The following is a 17,394-nucleotide window of genomic DNA, read 5'->3' on the forward strand; positions in this document are numbered from 1 at the left end:
TTTCATCCAGTGATTATCCAGAGAATGAAAATATTAAAAACCTTCTTCAAGAGCAGTTGAATTCATTGTCCAAGTAAGAATTTCCCTATTCTTATTTGAGTAAGCTAGCGCAAATTCAGAGGAAGTAAAAAAAAAAAAAAAGATATTTGTGTCAATTCACAAATTAAGAATGCTCTCTAAAGTTAAACTTGAGTAATGATAGCTTTTATTTTAAACACTGTTATTTTTTCTGTAACTTAAAGATGGAAAAGATAACTTAGTGTGTTTTTATCCATTCTGAAACATGTAGAAAAATTCAATTCATGCACGTGGATCTTTTATACTATGGCACTACATAGTTGCAAAATTATTTGTAGTTAAATAAGTCTTGTAATTTGTAGAGTTAAGAGTGACTTACTACTTGAGATCAGTTATATTTCAGGTTGTATATACTCTGTTGTAATTGTTTTGATAGCTACATTATTTTTCTTAATTTCCAAAAAGAATTGTTGTGCTTTAGGGTTTCATTTTTTTTCAAATTTTAGGTGATATATTGTATTTGTGTTCAAAACCAAAATAGCTTGCACAGCATTTCACAGATTATTTACGGCTTTCTCTTTTTCCAGTGACATAAAGAAACTTTTGCTTGATCCAGATTTTACTCTCTTGCAAAGATGTCTCCTAGTTGCCAGGTAGTAGAGATTCAGATAACTACAACAAATGTTTTCTAATAAAATCTTCATCCAATTAATGCGTATGAGTGTGCTGCAGTTGAAGTACCTGACTAATTCTCCTTTAACTTAGTGCAATCCCTAAACTACTTTGTTACCCATATATTAGAGTGTTTTCTGGTCTCAGAATGGAAGCGTTGCCTCGTTGAAATGCGTAGTTTTCTTTACTTGCTGGATGCAGAGAACTTCCTTTAGTCTTCGTGGTACTTTCATAAATGCAGTTCTGCTAGACACATGACGTGTAGTTGTATGATGCCCAAAAATGCAACTGAGAACTTCCCAGCACACAACAGGTTGTGGTTTTCATTTCAAATGTATTTGTTCTGTGATGTTCTTCTGCGTAAACTGTAGCTGATTTTAGCCCGTCTGTATTCAGAAATGTTTTCCAAACTTAGCAACTTTCATGTAGTTGAAAGAGTAGATTAAGCGTAAAATGCGAATGAATTATCAATTTCCATATATTTATATGCTGAACATTCACTCAGTTACTGTTGTAACAGTCTGCTGATTGAGGTCTGACTTACCCAGCTTGCTGAACGACATTCCTTAATCTTTTCTAGTAGTTTCACCCATTGATAAGGTAAAGTACTTGTGGCGCCAGCAAGAATGTGTGGGCTTTGTAAAACCATATTTTAAGGGTATGCTGTTTTTATGTGACATGAAAAAAAACAAAAGCTTGTTTCACATCCCAGTTTTATGTCTTCTCAGACTGTATGGGGATGAGTCTGAACTGCATTTCTGGACTATCGCCGCGCACTATTTGCACAGCTTATCCCAGGAAAAGCCTGCAAAACCATCAGACACAGCTATCCTCCTGGAACAGTTGGTTAATCCCTTGGATATATGCTATGACATACTGTGTGAAAACTATTACTTCCAGGTATTTCAAGGAGTTCAAAAATTATGTTTAATATGAATATCATCTGCACAATAAACGCTCAGCATTGTAGCTGCCTTTTAATCTGTAGCTGTTTGCTGTACGTATATCAGTTTTTGTTACATACCACTCTGAATTAACTCACTATTATCTGAAAATAGGGGATGTACTTTCAAAATATGTGTCTTTTAAATGATGCTTGGTTTTAGTTCATATGGTAGTCTTGCATCTAAAATACTTTTCCTTCTTTGTGCAGAAATTCCAGCTTGAAAGGATAAATCTCCAGGAAGTGAAGAGATCAACATATGATCATACCAGGAAGTGTGCTGACCAGCTTCTTCTCTTGGGCCAGGTTTGTGGGTAATATTTGAATTTTTTATTCTTCTTCCCTGTCCATTTTATATACTTACCCTATTCAGGTAGTTTTGTCTAACACATATGTGTTGTTTTATGCTTCTATTCAAGCAGTGCAGTGTTTTTACTGCCTTAATATATTATTACACTGCAGACTCTGATGTGGCATAGGCTGATGTTTGGCATTACCTTCTTCAGACTATTTCATTTTTGTGGGGAAAAACAAATTTTCTTTCCACCTTCTGACTAGAAATGAAAAAGTACATCTTCTCTCTGAGACCGTGATAGGAATATTGCTGGGTGTACAGTATATATTGTGAGCTGTTCCCTACTACTGCAGTTGTGCTTCATCTGTTTCCAAAAATAGCTTTGGTATTACTAGCTCGAACTTAAATGATTTCTGTACCGCTGCGCATTTGAGCATGTCAGCAAATGTCGCTGGTAAAAGGTGCTAGAAGTATTTAGTCTGTAGATAGTCTGTTTAAAATCTGAGTTTCCAGAAGTTGAAAAATGCCATCGTATTGACTCATTTATTTTCATATGTATTTAATGTGGCTTTTCATTATTTCTGTAATTATCTAAGTCATCAGCTTGACGGACCTTGCCAAATTTTAGCAACAGGCAGAGACAACATGCCTGCAGCAATTTATTTAATTCAGAGACAGGAGTAATGAGCCCCACCGGTCGGTGTAGCTAATGTTTTAAATGCATGAATTCTACCTTTGTTTTAAAATAGCACGTATTCAATAAATGCTTGAAATCCCAGCCAGCTTCTGCATGTTTACAATTTTATTTCTTCTTTGCTTCTTTTAAACGTTTCTTTTCCTTATAAAAACTCTGTGAAAGATTAGGTGAACCTGGAAATAAATATTCTGAATTTTATTTTTCTTTGGCCTCTTCTAGAAATTTTAGTCTGTGATTAAACGTTGTGTTCATGATGGGTGATTAAATGCTATCCCTAGTAAGGATCCTTTACTGAAATAGAATCTTAATTATTACTGTGCTGATAGACAGTTTTGTGGGCTTCAGAATAACTCTCATTGTTATTTCTTCCATATCTTAAAAAGGGTTAAAAAGGTCAAGAATTTTGTTTGAAAGTGAATATGTTGTGGTCAAAGTTGTACTTTTTTTCTTTCCTCTTGCCAGACTGACAGAGCGGTGCAACTGTTGTTAGAAACAAGTTCAGAGAATTCACATTATTACTGTGACTCACTCAAAGCTTGCTTGGTCACCACTGTCACCTCATCAGGGCCATCTCAAAGTACCATTAAACTGGTAGCAACCAACATGATAGCCAATGGAAAGCTCGCAGGTAAAATGTGACTTGAATTCTCTGTTTGCTTAAAAACTAGTAAATCTGATCACTTGTAAGGCTGCCAATGGAGATGGGAGAGGAGAAAGTCCATAATGTGCTGCCTGTGTTGTGGTGTGCGCTACCTAGAGCGGTTAACACAAAAATGATCAATAACTTGCTTATAAAATTCAACTTGTTTTGATTCATTTTCATTGGAAAATGTATTTCTGGAGTAATTCTTGTGGCAATTGTTTGTGCAAAATTAGGCTGAACACATAGAATTACATATTTTCTGCTTTCCTAATTAAAGAATTAATTAAAAAATTATGTCTTATTGCTGAAGCTGAAATATGGCCTTAGTTTCCTTTCCATTTCAGAACTTACTTCAAAAAAGTGTGTTTTCTTGTAGATTAATTTGCTTAATGCAAGAGATGTTCACCATATGTTGATTTATAGATTCAAAGACACGTGAGAAAGTGCAAATACCTGTACTTGTCTACTCGGTGGACAATTAACACTTCACTGTTAATAATTATACTAGGAGTAACATAAATGAAGATTTACTTATGAAATCTATTTATTTGATTTACAGAGATCATTATATTTTTGTGATGAGAAGTCCAGTCATTTGTATTTAGGACAAAGATAAATGAGAGCTTTTTGAGGTCCTTCTAAGCTCTGTGGCCCAGAAAAAAGATCTGATAACTGACAAGCCAGGTTATATGGAGAGCCAGGTGATGAAAAAAATAGAGTTTTTCAGCATCTTCATGTGGTACGAAGGCTATAGAGATCCTTTTTCTGGGAATGAATGATCTGTTCACACTTAAATAGCAGCTCTTTTTTCCTTTAATTTACACCTTGTGTTTTTTGTTTTCCAGAGGGTGTACAGTTACTGTGTCTCATCGATAAGGCTGCGGATGCCTGTCGCTACTTGCAGACTTATGGCGAGTGGAACCGTGCAGCATGGCTTGCTAAGGTATGTGATTCCTCAATTTTCAGTTTGCTAACTGAAATGTCATACTTAATATTTGTGAGGATGAAAGCTGATGAGGGCACTAAAGTTCTCCAGAGTTAAAAAACTGAAGCATCAATTTGTAATATCGTCATCAGTTCTTGCTGCAGCAAGCCAATCCGTTCAGTCAGTGTCGGCAGGTTCTTTTTCAGACTTTTGGTTACAGAGATCTGTCCTGATTGGCCAAATGACAGGACTGGGGCTCAGAAATGGTTGGAATAATCAATTTTCTAATTTTTCAGCAGTGTTTTGTAAATTTGCACATAGCTGCAGCAGTACAGAGTTCCTAATAAACTGCAAAAAAACCCACCCCTGGAAGTGGATGAGTTATTTGACAGTGACTTTGTGCCAAGCTCTGTGTAGCGTAGGTGCTAATGACAGGTTAACACCAACCGCCTAAATTTGCATCAGCTTCTGGTTTGGGATACAGACATAATTACAGTCAAAATACCTAGACACAGCATTAATTCCTTAAATTATAATGGACAGGAGTCAGTAAGGATATCTTTCAGTGTCTCTAAAGTTTCTGTTATGTTTCCTGCAGAAAGTATGGAAAAAGTCACACTCAGATGAGTGAATCTACTTTTAAGTAAAATAAAGAAGTTTTGTCGTTAAGTCTTCAATAAAGGATAAAGATTTTTCACTACATGGCATTTTAGAAAAGCCTTGTGGTAAAAATCATATTAATTACATGTAAATATGGAGTGACCTGACTGGAGTAATTTTGTATCTGTGTATTTTTAATTTTCCTTTATATTGCATTGCTTAAAGGGATAGGTGTACTTCTTATAATAAAACTGCTAATTCCAGTTGCTTTTGCTTCTATCCACTGAACAAGAAATGAAGCAGAAACAGAATGCTCTCCTTAGCTAGCAGCAGCAAATTCCTAACTGGCTTTCCCATCCCTTAAAGGTCCGTTTGAACTCCGAGGAGTGTGCTGATGTGTTAAAGCGTTGGGTGGATCACCTTTGCTCTCCACAAGTCAACCAGAAGTCCAAAGCCATTCTAGTCCTCCTGTCACTTGGATGCTTTACGAAAGTTGCAGAGATGTTGCACAGGTAAAGATGAAACAGCACAACTTGTATTTTGTTTTGTCCAAAATAGTTGTCCATTTGTGACTCAGAAGTCAAGGGAGCCTGCAGTTTCTGATATTTGTTTCTGTTTTAGCATGCTTTTCTTTAATTAATTTGAACCTCAGCAGCCTGTCACTGCCGTATGCTTGAAGTGATGTTTTTTGCTGCAGTTTCAGGAAATATACTGACATTTAAATTTACTGCCGACTTTTCAAGCAGTAAGAGTTTAGAGTACCTGTGATTACTTCTGAATTAGTTGAGCCATGAACCTAAAAAAATCTTTTCATCAAATGTCAGTTCCCTGAATGCACCTAGGTGGAAAATTTTAGAAAGGCTATGTGCAAGTGTTTTGATGGCACATCCTGAAATACTTTTCTGTTTTTCTATCCTAACAAATTGTTCTCTTTTCTTTTTTTTTATTTGTTTTTGTTATTTAACAGTATGAGGTACTTCGATAGAGCGGCTTTATTTGTTGAAGCGTGTCTGAAGTACGGGGCATTTGAAGTTAATGATGATACAAATATCCTTTTTCTGAAATCCTTTTTTTGCATTTAGATACTCCATACACAATGAGTATGCATGAGCCAATGTTAGATAAAGTAGCCTGCATAGGAATGGGAGATCCTGTTTTTATTTTCCAGTTTGTGCAGTTGGTAGTATGATGAAACAAGTGAAAAAGTCATTTGCATAAATCCATAACATTAGCTCTTCCTGATGTGAGGTCACTGGCACTGGAAAACAAATGAAAAGTAGAAAAAAAATAGACATAGCAGAGAGGAAAAAAACAAATGATAAAATGTTCTTTGCAGGACTTATTATTACAGCCACCTGTATAGTGAAATCAGTGGTTCAGTTATATTTAAAGACTTTATCAGGAAAAAAATCCCTTTGTTGAACTCCTCTATACACCAACGTACAGTTCTAATCATTGAAGTCCTTTATTACTTCTGAGACAGTAAAACCAAAACAAATTAAAGGCCAAGATCAGATGATCTCAAACAGTCTGCACATCTAACGTGTTGTTCTGGAAGCTCTGCATAGTCGCTCTAACTTTTGTATTCTGTACAGTAAGTAATAATGTATATGTAAATAATACCTGATTGTGTTTTATGGAGTCATAACTGATATAAACTTATAAGTAAAATACTGCCACTAACTCGTAGATAACTCCAGGTCTAATTAACGAACAAATCTTGTATTATGACCTTGCAATTTCTTAATTTCTTTTGCAGGTTATGACATGGTATTATGGTAGGTACTTAGGTGTACATCTGAAATATCTGTTCTCATTTAGATCATTATGCACATGGCAGCGCTTAAAGCAACATTTTTGGTTTTATTTTGTGCTGAAAAATACTGGGTCAGTACAGTTGGCAGTAGTGTTCAGCTTTTTCTACTTGAGAGAGCTAAGAAATGAGGGGGGAAAAGAGGTTCTTGAATGTTTTCATTTTGCTATTATTTTGTGTTTTCCTTAATGCTTCATTTACATAAATTGATCCATGCTGTATATGCAGATTATGCCAGAAGCTTGAAACTCCTGGGCTTTAAACAAGGAGCTATTCTTTTTGCATCAAAAGCAGGAGAAACTGGTAAAGAGTTACTGACTGAGCTCAAACAGCCTAAAGAGGAAGTGATGCAAGAGTAAGAATTTTACATTTATGAGGAGATTTGGGTTGTCTATCAGACTGAGATTCTACTGTGTGAAAATATGTTTTTCTCTTGAATCACTGTAATAGCTGATAGGTGTGATTGGGACAAATACTGTTAAATGTATGTGGAGGCAAGATTAAGAACTGGTTTGTGTTTATTTTTGTGTTAAAATTGTCTTTGCTTTCATGAGAGGGGAAAGAAGCCTGTGATGAAACTATATAAGAATATTTCCAACTTTTTCAACTACGGAATAAATCAAATTTTAAAATGTGCTGAAAGAGTTCTATACCTGGGTAAAAGTCTGCTCTGTTTACTTTTACAGTTTGAATCTTTATAGTTCTTCACTACTGTTGTATTTATATGTATAAATGATTCAATCTGTACTATAAAAATATAAATATATGTAAAGAATAAATATAGAGCACAGAACGCACAGTTCTTTCCTTGAACATTGTGTTTTCTCAGCCCAGTTTTCCTGTTTAAAATTACTGTTATTTTGAAGTTCACTGTACTGTCATTTTCATAACTGTCTGGAATGGAATCTTTAACAAGTTTACTTACAAAAGTTTCCTAGCATTCCAAAAATCGATGAAACGTCCTATGTTCAATTAAGGTGTTGCTGTATTCTGTGTTATTCTCAAGTGTGCACTCCCTGCACACTTTAGGGACTAAATTCTGCCTTATGTTGACTGGCTCATGGGATCAAAGGATGGGAGAAGATCCTACCTTAAGAGCAGCAAGGTAGGCTCCTGCAGAATATTTGGGAGACTCCTAATGCTGTCTCCACAGTTATTTTGTTTATTATTTGAATGTGTGTGATTAACAATAGGTGAAAAAAAGCATTGTGCAAAGCCAAAATGCTGGCTTTTTAATTAGATACTTTTTGATCGTAACACATCTTATGGTCCAGATGCTTAAGGATGCCACCAAGAATATCTTTTGTCATTTTTGTGCCAGTATCTCAGTATTTAAGTACTTGTTTTCATTATTGTTTCTTATGTTGGACAGAGCTTTTCTATGTATATACCGATTTACTGAGAAATTCTGCAGCTGAAGAGTAAATGCTGATGTTAAGTTTGCCTTGCAAATTAAAGACAGTGGTATTTGAAAAGTAGTCCTGGCTTAAAAATAAAATTGTTATTTTTACCAAGTTGTTGAAACTACTGAAGTTTGATATGCAGTAGTGAAAAAAATCTTATCATGCAAAAGGTCTCTCATTTCAGTGTAATTTGTGGCTTGTCTACTTAAAAGTAATCATCCATTGGATTCACCTTATGTTTGAGTATTTGTGGCTACATATTCTACACTCCTTCCTAGAGGAGCTCCAGCTTTGAGACATCTCTAACTGCATAAAGCTTTTAGTTCGAATCTAAAGTAGCATTTCTGATAAAATTTGAAAGGTTAGCCTTTTCAGTAATGATGGTTTTTATGCAAATTGAAAATGTGAGTTTCATCTCCCTAAAAGGAAAAGTGCTTTAATTGCACTGTATCATATTTCTTCTTGCCACACACACATCAAAAGACTTCCTGTTTCCTCTGTTGAGAACAGCACTTACATAGTTATTTAGCTTGGGAGAATAAGTATACAGTGAAATTTGCCTTAAGTGTTAACTGGTGTGCAACAGAGCTAAGCAAAATTAACTGCTCTTAACAATGGCCTAAATCCTATCTCACATCGGCGACTACAACACTCCTCAATTCCTGCTCTTGTTTTTTGTAGCAGCACTCATGGGCAAGGTTACTACAGAGTTAATGGAAGCACATGCAAACTTCTTCTGTGACAGGTTGCATAGGATTGTTTGTTGGTGGGTCTCTGGAACAAAATCTGCTTTAATATACACTTAGATTTCTAAATCTAATGTTTTTAAAAGAAACGAGTTGCAAAGGCCTTTTGATACTGAATGTTTCTATAAACTTTTACATGTGAAAATTGCAGAATACTGTGTGGCATTCCCTGTTGAAACCTTTATGATGGAAATAGAGTGTAAAAGTGGTTGAAAAGTTTATTTAGATAATGGAGTCACACTATAATAATAAAAACAAACTTCTGAAATCTCTCTGTGTCTTTATTTACTACAAAAGTGTCATCTGTTGCACGGGGATTGAATGCTGGTTGTGAAATTGTCATTTTGCCTTCTGGACTGGCACCGTGCTCAGGGCTGGTTTCAGTAGAGGAAGTGATTACCTTGTACGTGTTAGTCAAGTCTTGCATGTTAGTACTAATGAAATGTTGGGTTTGAGTAGTATTAATTCCCAAGCTTTAGTATCAAAATTTATGCAGGTTAAATTAGAGCAGGGAACTGTCTGTGCTTTCTGATTTTTAAAAGCAGGGAGATAAGTGATGAGAGAAAACCACTTCCTTGCTGGTTTTGTGCTACCCCTCAGTCAATAATACAAGAGTTTTCCTTGCTTCTCGGCTGATGCCAGCGAGCATTGCGCATCTTGGCTTTGTCTAGGAGGCAGGTACACTTACGTCAGTGTATTTAATCAGTCTAGTTTTTCTCCTTGCTAGTTCACATAACCTTCCTCTTGGCTCCTAGGATGCTTTCCTCACTGTCTTTAGATGCTGCTTAAAAAAATACAGATAACTGTCTGATGTATAATTGGCTTGTAGAGAATGCAGTGTGAGAAGCTTCTCACTTGTATGTTTGAAGGACAGGCCTGAAAGTTTGGAACGTAGAAAGTAAGCGGACCGAATGGATTTTTAAAAGTTTCAAATATTTATTCTTCAAACCACTGTAAATAATTCAAGTAGCATTGGAAGTCTGTAATCTGTATTTTCCAGGTTTTTCATTTTGAAGCTTTTGCCAACAGTGTACTGGGTAATGCAGCCGTAATTCTGGAACCTGTGTTTGACCGTTCTAGGCAATGAAGAAACAGTAGAGGAATTGGGTTTGCAAGGCAATTTATAGATATTCTTTATTCATTTGTCTTTGAGTACCTTAATTAAGCATGATGTGTGGTTATCAGAACAGATTCTTCCGTAGCTACTTTAAGATTCATTTGCAAAAGGCCAGGACCTTTGTCCATAAATAAAGTTGGTTTGGGACATTTGAGTTGTCTAGCTGGAGAACTTCAATATGAAGAACATCTTGCAGCGTAACGAGTGGTGGTTACTCGTGTCATGTCATTACATGAATGCTTTTAGACTTGTATGACCAACAAAAATGTGCACAGGGATGCATAAGTTGCCTTCATTTCAATGAGGCGTTCTGAAATTTGGGCATCTGTATCGAGCTCATTCAGCCCTGCGGATGTTTTCTTTCTAGGCCTGTGTGTTGATGCTCGGCCAGAGATTTTACAACCTGAGAGAAGCTTATGGCGAATAACGTCATGAGACTCTTGTGGTAGTACTTAATTTTAAAGCCAGGTTTATTTTATTTGAAGTATTTCTCAAAGAAACCAAGTCCAAATTATTTCAGTTTTGTGATAATGTGTTTACTTGTTCTTGCTATAAATAATAAGTCTAGAATATAGTCTAGGAGCTTAGTTTTGGTATAATTAGAATTTTAATTGGACCATGATGTGCTTCACAGTAAAGGCAGTCTCTGTAAATTAGTCATATTGATTGTCTAAAATTGCCTAACTTGGATTGGTTTCTGAAGTACTCCAAATATGTTGTGTATGTATGTAGATACATTTACACACATATACATGTGTTTGATTCTGGAAAAATAATCTATGGAAAATAACAAAATGAATTATTGCAGTATAAAAATGATTAGTACTATATTGCAAATTATTTGTAATTGACTTCCATGAAAGTGCAAGCAGTCTGCCAGTTTAGAGACTTTGCAGCCAGATAAAGGCATACCTCAGGGGAACCTGGTCCAGAATGCTGATGTGTTCAGTGTCTGAGTAAATAATCTAGGAGATGATGTTTGCAGCAGTTGACCATAGAGACAGAAAACAAGGATGATCACAGATTCTTTCATGCAGAATGGGTTTAGTTGGGATGATCACTAGTGACCCAAAATCGTATTCTAAAAGCTCAACTAAAATTTAATTGCTGGCGAGCAGTAGAATAATAATGGCTTAGAAAAGAGTAAGGGTTTTCTAGAATTTTTTTTAATTATTGTTGTATTTATTACTTTGTTTGAAGAGTTCAGCACAACTTTGATATTAATGTGAATCTGGTAAGAGAATTCATTAATGAGTTCAGGGTAGAAATTTTGTATCTGTAGATCTAAGTAGTGGCATAAAAGTCTTTAATGGGGCTACTACTGACCCATTGGTGGTTTTGAATTGGGTTGACTTGACAGTGAGTTTTTCAGTTTCTGCTTAAACATGGAAGATACCAGCTGTAGCTATGATCGTTTCTAAGTACCTCGTCTGGTTCTGCTGAAAGGCAGCAACGTTAAGCAGAATTAAAGAGGAAAGAGCTAAGTTTAGAAAGTGGCAATTGATACAGTTTCCATAATGTAGTTAAAATGTAGCAATGGGAGAATGGCAAAACAGAAATCGGGATGGATGCTGGTGATGTATTTGCAGATATGTGACAGCTTTAATACAGGATTATTCATAATGAGATTCAGCAGAACTGTTCTTGCCTCTCCAAAGGCTGACATACTAAAAATTTAAGTGACAAAGTCAGTATATGTTCATTTCCTAAGATAATTTAGATACTTTTCCAACTTTGTGTATATGCTCATGAGTTGCTGGCATGTAGTATGTTGCTTTGTGTAGTGGGATCTTATAGAAACACTGAGTTACCCCACAGGCAAAATGTATTTTCCCCACCTATTTATTCAAAGAGAGAAGGACATTGATAAAACATAAATTTTTATTTTTTTTAAAGCAGACTAGTGGATTTGGACACCCTGAAGTTATTTTCTATGGAACTTGTGTACAGACTTTCTCTGCAGATCTGAAACCCAACTTCCCTAAAGGATGGGCAGATGTTGGCAGTACATGCAGTTACACCGTTCTGTCCACCTGTGAAGTACTGCCCTTTCTTACTGTATATTTCACCTTTGATCAGAAGACAAGGTCTGCTTTTTGAAAAATATCTGGCTTCTGACCATATTTATTACGTGTGGTGAATTAAGAGATCCTACGGAAGTGCATGCTGACAGCTTTAGTAGAAAATGCTCATTTACTCCCTACAAATGTTAACAATAACAAATGATGAAGAGAGAGTTTCATAGATACAGCCTGGTTTAAACAACCAACAACCAGAAGGCGTCCAACCTCCTGTAACTGAGAATGTTGACCTTTTCAGAGCTCTCTTGTTATTTTGCTGTCTCCTCAGTCCATCTGAACAAATAAGGTTCTAATGAGTTGGATATGGAATGGCCAGACCATTAAAATGTGAAATATGGAAAAGGTTAAAAATATCTTGGTGTAGTCACAGGTACACCCTGTGAGGGGTTACAGCTGGTATCTCATCCATCTGATTCCATGTGCTCTGGCAGAATAATAATAGAAAACATGCAGATGTATCAGTATTAGAGCATCTAGATTTTCTATTTAAAAAAGCTGAAAAATGTCTAATTTCTTTATGTTGAATTTGCTATTAACCTTTGTTTGTTTTACGATTTAAATGGCTTGCTAGCTTGGACATAGCAATTGTGGAAGAAAAGCAAAAACGTCCCAACTCACATATTCAAAGGACAATTACAGAAGGTAAGTGGTGCCTCCCTATGCCTGCAGGTGGAAGGGGAGTTCAAGTTTGATTTCAGACTTTAAGATCTTAGATAAGCAATTGCATGATACTAGGTTTATTTCCATGGTATTCATTGAAATTGTTGGTTTCCTTTCACAGGGTAAACTTCCCCCCACTTTGCTGTTTTCTTCTCAGCTGTTACGGCAGCAGCAGAAGTAGGAATCGGGGATGATAGGAGAGGTTTGCAATCCCCCTGCGTTGCGAAACACCTTGTGAGCAGGACAGCGGGTGCTACAGCTAAAGCAAGGGCTGTCTGTAAGACTCCAGACTAAGCAAGTGGTAAAGGCAAGGACATTTATGTACTTCTTCAGAGCAACTGTACTTGCCCAGCTTACTGGTTGGCTTTCTTGGAATCAGAGCCATAAGGTGAAAGTACTTTTTTTCCATGTTGTCACCGCGACCTCATTTAACAAATCCTGCCTGTAGTTCAGTGCAGTTCCTAGTGATAAACTCCATTTCAGTGGCTGCTTTCCCGAGGATTGGGAAAGTTGTTCAAACCAGATGCCAACAGGTGCTTTAAAAAGAAGGTAAGTTTTGTCATTACTTTTCACCCTCGTGTAGCAGGAGATAATAGAGTTATGTTAGACTTGTCTGGCTCCTATGTCACTTGCTGTAACTAACAAAAAGCTATAGGCAACAAATTTCAGTTGTAAAAAGAAGATTGTCTTTGTTTGCTTTTATTTGGTGAGTTTTCATTTTTGTTAAACATTTTTTTTCATAGTTACAGCTCTAGTGAGTCAATCTCACTACTGTGAGATCTGCTTTTTGAATCCATCCAAAGACTTTTGAATAATAGAGTATTTTGGTGACCCTTTGAAAATATTTTTTCCAGCATTGCTTGTGAATGAAATCTGACAGTAGCTTATAACAGGCAGTCACAGATCTTGACTCAAAAAAAAAGACATACACAGTGTATGTCTTCAGATCAGCGTCCCATGGTAGCATAATTCCTGATATTTATAATCCCCTCTTGGTGAAGCTGCTGGTCTTTTCACAGCGATGCTCTCTCATCCCGGATGATTGCAGGATCTAGAGGCTCACTGATATAAAAGCAAACGTTAGCCTATTTCTACATGCCTGTGTTTTCTGAATTTTTCAATTATTGTCTTCGAGGCTGTTCTGGTACTGTGAGCTAATCAGACTTTCAGATTTTCTTCTTCTTTCTGGACAGTGCGATGTCTCTCTGGCGGGTGGATTGGTTCTCTCGGTGGATCTGTCAAATGTGGTGTTTGTGTTACCTGGGAGTCAGAACAAGTTTTCACACACATTTTCGCTGCAAAGTGCAGTATGACACATGCAGGTTTGAAGACATACTATTGAAATAGAAATAAAATGTAAACTCATTTCAGCACATGTCCCAATACTCAGGTTATTCTACTGCTGAGACAGATTTTTATTTATTTTTAATATGCCGGGTAAGAGTGATTGCGAAGTACCTGTGTTCTCTTTTTCAAAGTTTCTATGTCTGCCACTTATTTAGACACATCTCTTTCTAAATTCTTCCAGCCTCAGTTCTCTGGACTCCACCTCTGAACATGTATTTAGATTTTCTGTGGATTTTGATGTTATTTTCTTATGTTTGGGACAAAGAATCTTTGAAACCAGTGAATTAGGCATGTCAAGAGTCATATAAACTTGAGTTCATATTTCAAGAATACTTTGATCTTTCCTCATAATCAGAAGCACCCATACAACTTCTGAATTATTTTCTGGCCTTTGCAAAGTGAAAACAAAATCAGAAATTCTTTTCTTGATCTCTCAAGATGACAAATCAGGGATTTTCAAATTAAAGAGGTCAGTGGTTTTGACGCTTCTCTTGGTACGGATCTGTTGCTCTGCTCCCTAGTTCGGGGCTGAAGACGAGCAGGACTGAGCTGTGCTGTTCGTGTGTGCTCTTTGGCTGGAGACTTGGCAGAACCACCCTGGTTGGAAGGGTCTTTTTCAGGGATAAAGGAGCATGCGCTGTCCATCCGCAACACAGAAAAAACAAGTATGAAGTTGAAAGTATCTGGAGCTAGCACATAGAACAAACTGGTTAGTTTGGAGTGCTTGTTTCTTAATGGACTACCAACCCCAAAAATTTATTTCCACAATTTGAGAGGGCTGTTTTGCAAGTTGTAAAAGTATTTTTTTACTTTTTTGAATGTTACACAACTAGATAGGAGCTGCCACATGCAGAATACTGTACCAACCAGCTCATTCATCCTACATTTGGGAAAATAAGGCAGGCATAGCCATTTTTCCAAACTGGAACAAAATGGAGTATTTTCATTCTCCCTTTCCACTAGAAAAATAGTTCTTAAATACTTATAAAGCCAAAGAGACCTTTCTGAGTGTTTCCTCCAGCTCTACACTGTGGTTTACCTCAGCATCTGCTTTCTTTTTTCAACTCTGCAAAGTTAAGCCTGTTTTCGATTAAAAACAAGCTGAAAGGCAGACTAATGCATTGCAAGAAGAAGCAGCCTTACTAACATGAAAAGAGAGCAGAAAGGTAATTTGCCAGTGATCGCCTGGTCCTGGATGAGATGGTTTTTGGTAGCAGCTTTTTCTCCCCGTAGGACTAAACCAATATGTAGGGGGCTTATTATTATTTTATGCCACAGTCGTCTCATCAGAAAGCCAAGACGCATTCTTTGAACTGAACTGAAATCATCAGTTTATCCTTGCTGACTGCTTTATAGGCAAATTGCTGAGCCACAAAATTATTTGTGAGGTACATTTTTCTCTTTCTTGGTCCACCACCTTTTTAATTTTTGATGAACTTCTAAAACATTTGTGTTCCTGTGAAATTCAAGTGCTTTGTGATAATGTCTTACGTGACTTTGGCTTTCAAACCCAAGAGCTAGTGTGAAATCAGTCTTAAAAATTATTATCCCGAGCAGACTCCGTGGGCAGTCTAGTTCTTGGTATTTCCTCCACTTTTATTCAAAGAAATGTCAAGTGGGTTAAATAATAGAAGAGGAGGTAGACAGAATGGAAAACAACACTAAACAAAACAAACTGTAGAGTGAAAGTCAATTATGGATGAAACGCTGAGGCTGGAGAGGAGAAATAAAGAAGATCAGGCTGCAGGAGAAGAGAGAAAAAAACACAGATCATGTTTGCAGAAGATGATGACCATTTTTTCTACAGACTGAAGGAGCCACGGAACTCATCTTCTGCCACTTGAAGGCACCGTGAAGACTGGGCTGCTTCATTTCTAAACGGTAGCTGAAGACTTTCCGAGGCAGTACTGTCTGGTGGGGAGCACAGCACGGCGAAGCATCCTGCTCCCGGAGTGCTGGGCAGGGCAGGGAATGTCACTGGCTGTGCTTTGGTCTCACTCTGGGGCTGGGAAGAAAGTCAAGGCAGAGAAATGGCTATTCTGCTTCTCATGTGAGCAACACAGCATTTACCCCTTTGTATTTACCATTTTTAAATTTTCTGTTCTCTTGATGGATACCTCTTTAACAGAATCTTCAAATACACGTCAACATCTGGATTTCTTTCTTCTTCTTACTTCTTATTGTTCCTTGTTATCTTGTCCCTTTCTTCATTCAGTAAGCTGTGATGAGCACTTTTTTTTTTTGCAGCTTCAATTTTCCCTCATCCTAAATCCTGCCCTATCCCTTTAGATTTTTGCACAGCCTTAGCAACATGTTATTTCATGAAAATCCCCGGAGGAAAGTTTCCAGCTCCTGCAGGAGATGGCAGCAGAGATCAGCAAATGCAGTCACTGGAGGGACAGTCACTTGCACAGTGAAATAATCTAAACCAAAGGGTTGGGGTTTTATTTTCCTTATATTGAGTCCTTGAAGAGTGGCAGCGCCAAGGCACTAGCCAAGCAGGAGCAATCTTAGTTATGGATTTTAGTGTCACTTATAAATAGCTGCAGGCTGTTTGGAAAGGAAGGACGGACATGGGAGAGTATCCAGTTTTCTTATAAGGCAGTAAGAAGCAGGAGCTAAGGCTGTTATTGAAAGGGGGCCACGCCTCACTTGAAATCTGTTTTGATCTGATGTGTAAGAAATGCCTGAAAATGCATTAGTAGGTAGATTCAAAACATTACTTTGCAGCTAATGCAGGTAAGATAGGGTTTACTTTAAAACTTGGTGACAAGTCTAGTTCAGTTTATTTCTGTGTGGAAGGTTTGCCTCCATTATTTACAGTAAAGGGGAGATTTTCTTTCTAGAAAATCCTGAGAGCAGATCTGATGCACACAGAAGTTACAGGTAACCTGTTTCTGTCTTTACCTGGAGGATCAGAGGATGCTTGTGCCAGTAACCCACAGTAAATTGCTGGCACCATTCCCGTGTACCAGCAGAGATCACAGCAATTTATTTTGTGTCTCTGTGTGTAGGAAGAAGAAGGGAGCAGAGAAAATTTAGGACAGGAAAAGTTCTCTCTGGAGGTTTTCAAAGATATATCCCTCAACACTCGCTGGTGTGGCTGTTTCTGGTGAGCAGCAAATTGTCTGGGAATTTCAGTGTGATTTTAGCATATTTAAGCAAACCAGAAATTACCGACAGCACAACTAACCAGAGGCACCGGTGTGTTTTGGACAAGAGATACGCTGAAATAAGCTTGTACTGTTGCTCCTTAGTAATTCTAGCATCATGCACTGAACGCTTCTATCAGCCTCACAGCATCTCCTTTGAAGGGAAACCAAATCAAACTACTTCTCTTTTAACATGCAGGCTTGCCATGGTGCTTAGAGCCCCGAGTGAGAGATTCTGAACCTAGAGCAGTTTTAGTTCAACAGCAAGCAATCCCTGCGTTT

General features: G+C 37.2%; 1 protein-coding gene across 1 annotated transcript in view; it reads left to right on the forward strand.

Annotated features, from left to right (window-relative positions):
• Positions 1-6,965, forward strand: part of WDR11 (WD repeat domain 11) — a gene marked incomplete at its 5' end in the record, with an annotated part of 38,942 nt that extends 31,977 nt beyond the window's left edge. Inside the window, 9 exons of the mRNA XM_009873743.1 lie at positions 11-73; positions 606-671; positions 1,419-1,590; positions 1,844-1,939; positions 3,088-3,253; positions 4,114-4,211; positions 5,160-5,305; positions 5,761-5,840; positions 6,808-6,965. Of these exons, the coding sequence (XP_009872045.1) occupies positions 11-73; positions 606-671; positions 1,419-1,590; positions 1,844-1,939; positions 3,088-3,253; positions 4,114-4,211; positions 5,160-5,305; positions 5,761-5,840; positions 6,808-6,965 (1,045 nt within the window). The remainder of the gene's footprint in view (positions 1-10; positions 74-605; positions 672-1,418; positions 1,591-1,843; positions 1,940-3,087; positions 3,254-4,113; positions 4,212-5,159; positions 5,306-5,760; positions 5,841-6,807) is intronic.
• Positions 6,966-17,394: the final 10,429 nt, after the last annotated feature.

The sequence above is a fragment of the Apaloderma vittatum genome, unplaced genomic scaffold (assembly GCF_000703405.1).
Source record: "Apaloderma vittatum isolate BGI_N311 unplaced genomic scaffold, ASM70340v1 scaffold3467, whole genome shotgun sequence".
Lineage (NCBI taxonomy): Eukaryota > Metazoa > Chordata > Aves > Trogoniformes > Trogonidae > Apaloderma > Apaloderma vittatum.